The sequence below is a fragment of the Nansenia antarctica genome, assembly GCF_963989245.1.
Source record: "Nansenia antarctica genome assembly, chromosome: 8".
Classification (NCBI taxonomy): domain Eukaryota; kingdom Metazoa; phylum Chordata; class Actinopteri; order Argentiniformes; family Microstomatidae; genus Nansenia; species Nansenia antarctica.
In genome coordinates, this window is record NC_137678.1 from 39,760,417 (window position 1) to 39,771,771 (window position 11,355).

The 11,355-nt window shown below is 43.4% G+C and overlaps 1 protein-coding gene across 1 annotated transcript in view; it reads right to left on the reverse strand.

Moving 5' to 3' along the window:
• Positions 1-1,930: 1,930 nt before the first annotated feature.
• LOC308164191 (structural maintenance of chromosomes protein 1B-like) overlaps positions 1,931-11,355 on the reverse strand; it is a gene marked incomplete at both ends in the record, with an annotated part of 49,253 nt that continues 39,828 nt past the window's right edge. The window contains 6 exons of the mRNA XM_080538334.1: positions 1,931-1,939; positions 5,435-5,569; positions 6,903-6,972; positions 7,865-8,016; positions 8,815-8,969; positions 9,605-9,764. Coding sequence (XP_080394460.1) covers positions 1,931-1,939; positions 5,435-5,569; positions 6,903-6,972; positions 7,865-8,016; positions 8,815-8,969; positions 9,605-9,764 — 681 coding nt within the window. The remainder of the gene's footprint in view (positions 1,940-5,434; positions 5,570-6,902; positions 6,973-7,864; positions 8,017-8,814; positions 8,970-9,604; positions 9,765-11,355) is intronic.

Below are 11,355 nucleotides of genomic sequence, written 5' to 3' on the forward strand. Positions count from 1 at the left end.
TGTTCCAAGAGATGATCTTCCGTGCAGGCGTGCACCCTGGATCAGCGGAGCTGGTGTGTTAAGTGTTCATGTGTTTTCATGTATGGTGTAGCTTACAAAAGTCTGCCTTTCCACTTATATTTGTGAAACAAAGTAGCCTAAATGTGTTGCGACTGTGCTTACGGTGTTTTAATGGTGTTCGACATGAGTGTATTGTAGCAGTAGGGCTCAATTATTTGACATTGTCGCTCTCTTTTTTTTTTTTTCTTTTTTTTTCTTCCGTTTTTCGGTTAACCGGGAAACCGCGGTTTTAGTCTTTGACGGTTTTTCGGTTTCAATAATTGGAAACCGTCCATCCCTAAGAGTTGGATGGTAAGTTAATGTTATGCATTTGTCTAATGTTAGGATGAGTGGAAAGTGATAGTTCTCTCCATTTCCTTCCTTTCCTTCAGATTTCAGTGTGTGTCCATTTTCTTTTACGTTGTATATCAAACGTTCGTACGACGCGGTTTCTGATGGGGCTGTGAACCATTCAGTGTTGGTAGGGTTGGTCCCCCCCATCCAGAGCCTCTTAGCTGTAGTGATTGATTGATTGATTGATTGATTTGATTAGACAATTTTAAAATACAAAAATAACAATGCATCTGAAGCAGCTTCATACATGCATCATTTCATTGCTGCTTCCTAACTAGTCTGCTAATGTTCACCTCTAAGCCTATGTTCTTTCAGACATATCTTAAGTCTATTCACATTTATTGTAGTGAGAACAACCTTTAGCCACAGAGCCTTCCTCCCTTCTATTCTCTCATTTCCTTTTAGGCTGTTCAAGAGGCATAGAGCAGGGCTGAGGACAACACCAGTACCCAAGCTGTCTCTAATCTTTCCCATGAGCCTCTGCCAGTAGGTGGCTAGGCTAGGACAGTTGAGGAGCATATGGACCATATCTCCTTGATCTGTTTGGCATCTCCAGCAGATGTTTGAATGACTCAGTCCTGCCCTATTCTTTCTCACAGGTGTCCATTAGAGTCTGTTGAGTATTTCAAATTGAATGAGTTTCGCCTTTTATACTAAATCCACAATAAACCACATGCATGGCTCCTACATGTTGCGAGTTTGGTTCAGTATCTCAGCATCGTCTCCCACCGTCTGGCACGCCATGTCTACGTTGCTAGCTTCGTTGCTTCGTTGCCGGTTAACGTGACTTTGTTAGCCAGAGGATGTGATGATGAGGGCTTGTATTCATCATACGTTGTATCTCTTAGTCAACTTTGTGGATATGAAATAATAAATGTCGGCGTATGTTATTTAACAAATCACGTTTTCTGAGCCAATCAGCGCCCTTGAACAAACTAGCGTATATGGACCGCCACCCGGTCACGCCGCTCAAGGGAGCTCAGATGGAGCTGACCCAGGCAGTGATAGGGTCAGACTGACCCAGGCAGTGATAGGGTTAGGGTCAGACTGACCCAGGCAGTGATAGGGTTAGGGTCAGACTGACCCAGGCAGTGATAGGGTTAGGGTCAGACTGACCCAGGCAGTGATAGGGTTAGGGTCAGACTGACCCAGGCAGTGATAGGGTTAGTATCAGACTGATCCAGGCAGTGATAGGGTTAGGGTCAGACTGATCCAGGCAGTGTTAGGGTTAGGGTCAGACTGACAAATCATCTGTGCATTCAAAAGCATTTGATTGGTGTTAGAATGAGAGTCCACCATATTGCTTCGACCAGTCTATTCCTTTTAAATCCATGAGGGGGCGGTAGAGTACACCATTCAGCCAGAGAGGTAGAGAATCAGGCTGCAGCCCAGTCAATGTGGAAGACGCTTTACCACAACAATTCATAGTAGTGCATATCCTCTGTTAGGTTTTTGGTAATCTGTATATTGTGAAATTAAGTCTCCACTATGGGTGCCTCTTCCTTTGTTTCCTCTACACAGATCCACCTCCCAGCACCTAGAATACCTAAAGAAACATCAGAGAACACACACAGGAGAGAAGCCACACCACTGCTCCCAGTGTGAGAAGAGTTTCAGTGGGTCAGGAACCCTAAAGAGTCATCAGAGAATACAAACAGGAGAAGCCATACCACTGCTCCCAGTGTTGGAAGAGGGCAAAATACAATAAGCCCACCGTCATCTGTGATGTCTTCAATAAAGGCGCTGTGAAAACTGTGTCGATGTGTATGTGGCCATATATGCGGTCTTAAATGTTGGTGTGTAGACCAGGGGCGGATTTAGGATTGTAGGAGATCCGGGGCTTAACCCAGACGGGTAATGAAATGAGTGCACGGCGCGCTGGAAAATCTGGCACTTTTTTTGCTGCGACACCACAAACCTGAACTTACCACCACCTTATAGCGGACAAAAGTCACTGGAGAACACTTATACCAGGGCTCAACATTAAGGCTTTTTATATAAATGATACATCATTATCAAATCAATAGTAGTCAAATTAGTTATTTGCACTAACATACACTCACCAGCCACTTGCACCGGTACACCTTGCTATTACCGGGTTGGACCCCCTCGTTTGCCTTCATTCTTCGTGGCATAGATTCAACAAGGTGCTGGAAACATTCCTCTGAGATTTTGGTCCATATTGACATTCTAGCATCACACAATTGCTGCAGATTTGTGCCAAGAAAATATTCCCCACACCATTACACCACCACCACCATGTCCGCCCAGAGAACTGACGTCACTGGATAGTTTTGTCTTTTTCTGACCATTCTCTGTAAACACTAGAGATGGCTGTGTGAGAAAATCCCAGTAGATCACGTTAGCGCGATGTTTTCAACTATGGGGCACATGGTCATGTTTAGACCATTGGAAGGGCAGCCAATAGACACTCAAAGACGCTTTACAAAAGATCAAGTAGTAAAATAAAAAGAAACCACAAAATAGATAAAAGAAGGTATTTATCTATCAATATTTCACAAAAGAAAGACAAGACAACATTTTAATTAATGTATTTTAATGGAACTGTGTTTTATTGTAAGTCTATTCTTCCGCTGAACAGTTGTTTATCGGTTGCTAAGCAACGGTAAGAATGTAACTTCGAAATAACGGTAATATAAACAAACGCAGAGTAATATGAAAAGATGTGTCAACATTCCATTTAGCCGTGCGTATATCGCAAACTGACCAATAGAGACAATGGACCAAACTGACCAATAGAGACACTGGACCAAACTGACCAATAGAGACACTGGACTGGATCTATCCGTTGTATAATGACCCACTGACCTCCCCAGGCCACAGCGGATATGAACATGGAACATCAACAACTCAACTCGGATTCCACAAGACCGCAATTAGTTATTAGTATTCATATAATGAATTTGTTCTGGTGGTCCTTGGCCTCCCCTTGGGGCCCCCCGGCTGCCCCGTGTGCCTGGTCTGTTCCGCCGCCGGGGCACCTGCTTGGCCGTCCTTGTGCAGGGCCTCTTTGGTCTGTGCTTGCTTGGCTGGGCCGGGTGTGCTGGTGGTGGGGCGGGCTGGGTGCGTGGGGCGGCGGGGGCTCCCCGGGGGGGGGGGCCCACCGCTGGGTACTGGTAGGCAAACTGGCTAGTAGTCGCTCTATGTGTAGAGGGCTGCAAGGGAATTTTCCTGGCTACATAGTGTACAGGTTTTTATTTTTGCCTGCTCGCGGCTCTGTCAGCATTGATTGATTGATTGACTGAAAATGTTCATTGTGTGAAGCGCATTGAGTTGCATCTTGTAAGAAATGCGCTATACAAATAAAATTAGATTTTGATTTTTTTTTGATAAAAACACGTCATATTCTTTCATTTATTTATGTTAAACAACGACTGCTACAAGCATGTTCACTGTCTTAGTGGCTTGAGACTCTGACATTACATAACATTAGGAACACGAGTTATGTTTGTAGATGGGAAACTCACCCCTCAAGTTTAAATACCACATGCCCAAGGAAACTGCCAGCTTTTTGGTGGCGTAGCTGGTTAATATCAGGTGTTTGGGTAATGGTCAGGTATTGGCCTGTTGGTGCTGTGTTAAAAAGGCAAATTATGTGTAGAGTGGGTGGGTACACACACACACACACACACACACACACACACACACACACACACACACACACAATAGTTGAAAGAAATCATTATCTGTGTGTGTGTGTGGGGGGGGGGGGTTCTTTCTGTTATTTGTAATGGTCTGAGAGCCCGGATATGTGTGGTCACCATGGTGATGTCTAGACGTGTTACCATGGTGATGCCTAGACGTGTTACCATGGTGATGCCTAGTCGTGTGTCTGTTCATGATTCAGGTTCACCTGCTTACAGATGAATCATCTATTTTACACACAAATATTTATTGGCTGACAAAGTTTTACTAATACTGTGTATTTTATTTGGTTTTCATCAAATATTGACCAGCCATGTTGCAGATATGTGGAAAGTGTTTGTGTTATATTATCTTGTCTATTAAAATAGTTTGACTCCTTACACGTCAGATGGGTCTTTTGAAAATTATTTCATTTTTATTCTATGCCTCCAAAAGACACAAACCAATTCTAATATTAATATATTATAATTACAATATTATACTGAGGGCAAAGTCTTAACATGTTTTTATAATTTTGATTTTTTAATGATTTTTTACATTTTAACATTTTAACGTTAAAGTACAACAAAACAAGACAACTGAAAAACTGACAAAACGGACAACAACAAAAAGCAAAAAACACCCCAAACTAACAACACCAAGCTGGAATATATAAGAGTTAAGTTGAAAAAAAAGAAAACACACGGTCAAATTAAAAAGAGCGCTAAGTACAGGAATATGACAGGGGACAAATAAATAAGTAACACATCCAAACAGTACTAACAGTGAAAGCCGCAAAAAGGTTGCGTCAAGTGACTTATGGCACCGACAGTTGAGCTGAGAGACATTAAACAAACAAACCAACAGTAAACTCTCTTCTCTCTTTCTCTTCCTTCCTCTCTCACATGGCCTCCTCTCCTTCTCTTCCTCCCTCTTCTCTCTTTCTCCCTTCTCCTTCCTTCTCTCCCTCCTGTTCGTTGTCTTCATTCAGAGGGTAGGGAGTCAGGCTAAAGGTCAGCATGCAGTCAATAAACTGAGCGAGAAAGAGAGGGAGAATAGAGATAAAACATTTACATTTAAATGTCTTTATTAGGATAAACCCCTTGAGATGTGTCATCTTGTTTTAGACAGCGTCCCAACATAATATCACAATCATAACAACAGAGTGTCAAAATAATAAAGAGTATAATTATGACAAAATACAGACAGACATGTGACAAACAACAACAACATACATTACTTATTGAAGGGATAGGTAGATTAACAGATTAAGTTATCATCATACACTTTATGATCTCTTAACGTTGGAAACAAACAGCTGTCTAAACTCCCAGCACCACAAGAGCCACTAACATAAGGAAGTGTAAAGAGAAGGCTTATAGAGAGTGTGACCCACTGGATGGGCGTAGTGGACCGGTACCTCAGAGTAAAACCCCAGCAGAGCGTCGGACCTGGAGAAGAACTCCTTCTTCAGGGAGATGACGATGATCTGGAGGTTCTCCCTGGACAGATCCCTGATGAAGGACATCACCTGCAGAGACGGGGGAAGCCCCAGGGACGTTATGAACACTGTACTACCATCCTCATCATCACTACACTACCCTCCTCATCATCACTACACTACCCTCCTCATCATCACTACACTACCCTCCTCATCATCACTACACTACCCTCCTCATCATCACTACACTACCCTCCTCATCATCACTACACTACCATCCTCCTCATCATCATGAATCAATCACCACTGTTCCACGCATGACATTATAGATTATGAGAATAAAACACTGAATGCCAGATGACCCAATGATTATTTTTTTTAACAGCATGGACATGATCGAACAACCTCATACAAGCATTAAACCCTAACCCTAACCTCTAACACTAAGCCTTAACCCTAACCCCTAACACTAAGCCTTAACCCTAAACCCTAACCCCTAACACTAAGCCTTAACCCTAACACTAAGCCTTAACCCTAACCCCTAACCCTAACCCCTAACACTAACCCCTAACCCCGAACACTAAGCTTTAACCCTAACCACTAACCCCTAACACTAAGCCTTAACCCCTAACCCCTAACACTAAGCCTTAACCCTAACCCTAACCCCTAACACTAACCCCTAACACTAAGCCTTAACCCCTAACCCCTAACACTAAGCCTTAACCCTAACCCCTAACACTAAGCCTTAACCCTAACCCTAACCCCTAACACTAAGCCTTAACCCTAACCCCTAACACTAACCACTAACCCCTAACACTAAGCCTTAACCTCTAACCCCTAACCCCTAACACTAAGCCTTAACCCTAACCCCTAACCCCTAACACTAAGCCTTAACCCTAACACTAACCCCTAACCCCTAACCCCTAACACTAACCCCTAACCCTAACCCCTAACACTAAGCCTTAACCTCTAACCCCTAACCCTAACCCCTAACACTAAGCCTTAACCCTAACACTAACCCCTAACACTAAGCCTTAACCCTAACCCCTAACACTAAGCCTTAACCTCTAACCCCTAACCCTAACCCCTAACACTAAGCCTTAACCCTAACCCCTAACCCTAACCCCTAACACTAAGCCTTAACCCTAACCCCTAACACTAAGCCTTAACCCTAACACTAACCCCTAACCCTAACCCCTAACACTAAGCCTTAACCTCTAACCCCTAACCCTAACCCCTAACACTAAGCCTTAACCCTAACCCTAACCCCTAACACTAAGCCTTAACCCTAACCCCTAACACTAAGCCTTAACCCTAACCCCTAACACTAAGCCTTAACCCTAACCCTAACCCCTAACACTAAGCCTTAACCCCTAACCCCTAACACTAAGCCTTAACCCTAGTTATAATCAACATGTCTTGCCTTGCAGATGTTGGTGTTGTCCAGAGCAGCATCAACCTCGTCCAGAACAAAGAAAGGAGCAGGACGGAAGCTGAGAGGAAAGTCATTAGAGAAGTCATTAGAGAAGTCATTAGCAACAACAACAACAAACTTGAAGGCAGACAGACAAAATATATATGTTACGGTACATGTGGGAAAACGGTTTATGGTGGCATTTCCCGGGACATGCTAGCATGTACCAAGTCGACGGTTTATGCTAGCATGTGCCGGAAAATGCCGGCATAAACCGTTTTCCCACATGTACCGTAACATATATACAACAATGACAATTTTGTCTTGGGTTTGATTTGATTTGATTTATTTAAGTTAAAAAGACACAAACATCAAATCACAGCGTAACCCTAACCCTAACCCATAACTAATGAGGATAAAACACAGAGAAGTCAGAGACTTATTTCCGCTGTGGTCCTTTTCCACATGACACACCTGACAGACAAGCCATCAACATACACAACACATACATATGGGTGTTGTGTCTGCCTCCCATGTTACCTGTGAATGTCTGCCTTCCTGATGTTACCTGTTATTTTATTCCTTTCTTTTGTTATTATGATGTCTGTATGTATAGAATGTTGACAATTGTCTGTATGTATAGAATGTTGACAATTGTTTGTATGTATAGAATGTTGACAATTGTCTGTATGTATAGAATGTTGACAATTGTCTGTATGTATAGAATGTTGACAATTGTCTGTATGTATAGAATGTTGACAATTGTCTGTATGTATAGAATGTTGACAATTGTCTGTATGTATAGAATGTTGACAATTGTCTGTATGTATAGAATGTTGACAATTGTCTGTATGTATAGAATGTTGACAATTGTCCAAATGTGATTGTTGTGTCAGACCCCAGGAAGACTAGCTAATGTCGTGGCGTTAGCTAACGGGGATCCTAATAAACAAACTAACAAACAAACAAACCTGTGGATGGCGAAGACCAGAGCCAGGGCAGCGATGGCCTTCTCCCCTCCAGACAGGTTGTCCATGGCCATGAACCTCTTCCCCGGAGCCCTGCAGTGGTAGTTGATGCCGTCCAGGTAAGGCTCCTCTGGGTTCTCAGCACTCAGGATGGCCTGAGGGTAGTAGAGAGAACCGGGACCAAGAATGGTAAACAGACTGACTTATATAGACTGACTTATACAGACTGATTTATATAGCGCCTTATTCCAAAGCTCTTTACAACGGCCTCTCATTCACCCATTCACACACACATTCACACACCAATGGCGGCAAGCTGCCATGCAAGGCGCCGGCCCCGCTCACTGGGAGCAATTTAGGGTTCAGTGTCTTGCCCAAGGACACTTCGACATGTGGCCAGCCGGGGCTCGAACCACCGATCTGCCAACCTTGCGATCATTAGACGGCGGCTCTACCTCCTGAGACACAGCCTCTACCTCCTGAGACACAGCCTCTACCTCCTGAGACACAGACACCTCTACCTCCTGAGACACAGCCTCTACCTCCTGAGACACAGCCTCTACCTCCTGAGACACAGCCTCTACCTCCTGCGACACAGCCTCTACCTCCTGAGACACAGCCTCTACCTCCTGAGACACAGCCTCTACCTCCTGAGACACAGCCTCTACCTCCTGAGACACAGCCTCTACCTCCTGAGACACAGCCTCTACCTCCTGCGACACAGCCTCTACCTCCTGAGACACAGACACCTCTACCTCCTGAGACACAGCCTCTACCTCGTGAGACACAGCCTCTACCTCCTGAGACACAGCCTCTACCTCCTGAGACACAGCCTCTACCTCCTGAGACACAGCCGCCCCGGCTGTGTGAGGTGTGAGTGGTGTACCTGGTCTCACCTGGGCGCTGGTGTTCTACACAGCTGTTTGTAGTGTGAGAGGTGTATCTGGTCTCACCTGGGCGCTGGTGTTCCTGCACAGCTGCTTGTAGATCTGGTCGATGGCCGTGGACACGTGCTCGAAGCACTGGCTGAAGAGGCGGAAGCGCCGGGCCTTGACCTCCTCAAACTCCTGGTGGCGCTGCCGGGTGGCCTTGGTGCTGGCCTCGAACGCTGCAGCACAGGACAGAGGGGAGACATGGTCAAAACTGTGAAGTTTTACGGACATGGCACAGGATTTAGACCACAGACGACCGTCTCCGTAATTATTAGAAATTACCAGAGGTCCCTAGGTAATACTAATTCTGTCCTCCAAATAGGGCTTAACACTACAAAAAACACACCGGTTTGACGTGTGCAGAAGGAAGTGTTCGAGTACATACAGTGGGGAAAATAAGTATTTCACCCCCTGCTGATTTTGTGAGTTTACCCCCTTACAAAGAAATGAACAGTCTATCATTTTAATGTTAGGTTCATTTCAACAGTGAGACAGAATATCAAAAGAATTCCCAGAAAATCACGTAATATGAATTTTGAAGGGAAAAAAACGTGTTTTATTGAGTAAAATAAGTATTTCACCCCCTAGCAAAACATGACTCAGTACTTGGTGGAGAAACCCTTGTCGGCAAGCACAGCAGTCAGACGTTAGTTGGTAAATGATAGACTGTTAATTTCTTTGTAAGGGGTTAAACTCACAAAATCAGCAGGGGTGAAATACTTATTTTCTCCACTGTATGCATACTCGTGGAGAGAAATGCTCATTTAATTTGTGAACAGGCGTCTCTCTGCTTCATCCAGAGTAGCCGTACCGCTTGTCACCAGCTGGAAGCGGAAGCGGTTCCTGACCTCCCTCATCCTGTCCAGGGCTTTGAGGTTGGGCACCGTGGAGCGCTGCAGAGCCAGGTCCACACAGGACGCCTCCGCTGCCAGCCTCTCCAGCTGGCCCTCCACCTCCTCCCCTGCTAGACCCTGAACACATAACACTGTTATAACACACACAACACTGTTATAACACACTACAACACTGGTATAACACTGTTATAACACACTACAACACTGTTATAACACACTACAACACTGTTATAACACACTACACAACACTGTTATAACACACTACACAAAACTGTTATAACACACTACACAACACTGTTATAACACACTACACAACACTGTTATAACACACTACACAACAATGTTATAACACACTACAACAATGTTATAACACACTACAACACTGTTATAACACACTACACAACACTGTTATAACACACACAACACTGTTATAACACACAGGACGCCTCCGCTGCCAGCCTCTCCAACTGGCCCTCCACCTCCTCCCCTGCTAGACCCTGAACACATAACACTGTTATAACACACTACTACACTGTTATAACACTGTTATAACACACTACAACACTGTTATAACACACATAACACTGTTATAACACACTACTACACTGTTATAACACACTATAACACTGTTATAACACACTACACAACACTGTTATAACACACTACACAACACTGTTATAACACACTACAACACTGTTATAACACACTACACAACACTGTTATAACACACTACAACACTGTTATAACACACTACACAACACTGTTATAACACACTACAACACTGTTATAAGACACACAACACTGTTATAACACACTACAACACTGTTATAAGACACACAACACTGTTATAACACTGTTATAACACACTACAACACTGTTATAACACACTACAACACTGTTATAACACACTACACAACACTGTTATAACACACTACAACACTGTTATAACACACTACACAACACTGTTATAACACACTACACAACACTGTTATAACACACTACACAACACTGTTATAACACACACAACACTGTTATAACACACATAACACTGTTATAACACACTACAACACTGTTATAAGACACACAACACTGTTATAACACACTACAACACTGTTATAAGACACACAACACTGTTATAACACTGTTATAACACACTACAACACTGTTATAACACACTACAACACTGTTATAACACACTACACAACACTGTTATAACACACTACAACACTGTTATAACACACTACACAACACTGTTATAACACACTACACAACACTGTTATAACACACTACACAACACTGTTATAACACACACAACACTGTTATAACACACATAACACTGTTATAACACACTACTACACTGTTATAACACACTACAACACTGTTATAACACACTACAACACTGTTATAACACACAGGACGCCTCTGCTGCCAGCCTCTCCAGCTGGCCCTCCACCTCCCCTCCTGCTAGACCCTGAACACATAACACTGTTATAACACACTACTACACTGTTATAACACTGTTATAACACACACAACACTGTTATAACACACTACACAACACTGTTATAACACACTACAACACTGTTATAACACACTACTACACTGTTATAACACACTACAACACTGTTATAACACACTACACAACACTGTTATAACACACACAACACTGTTATAACACACTACACAACACTGTTATAACACACTACAA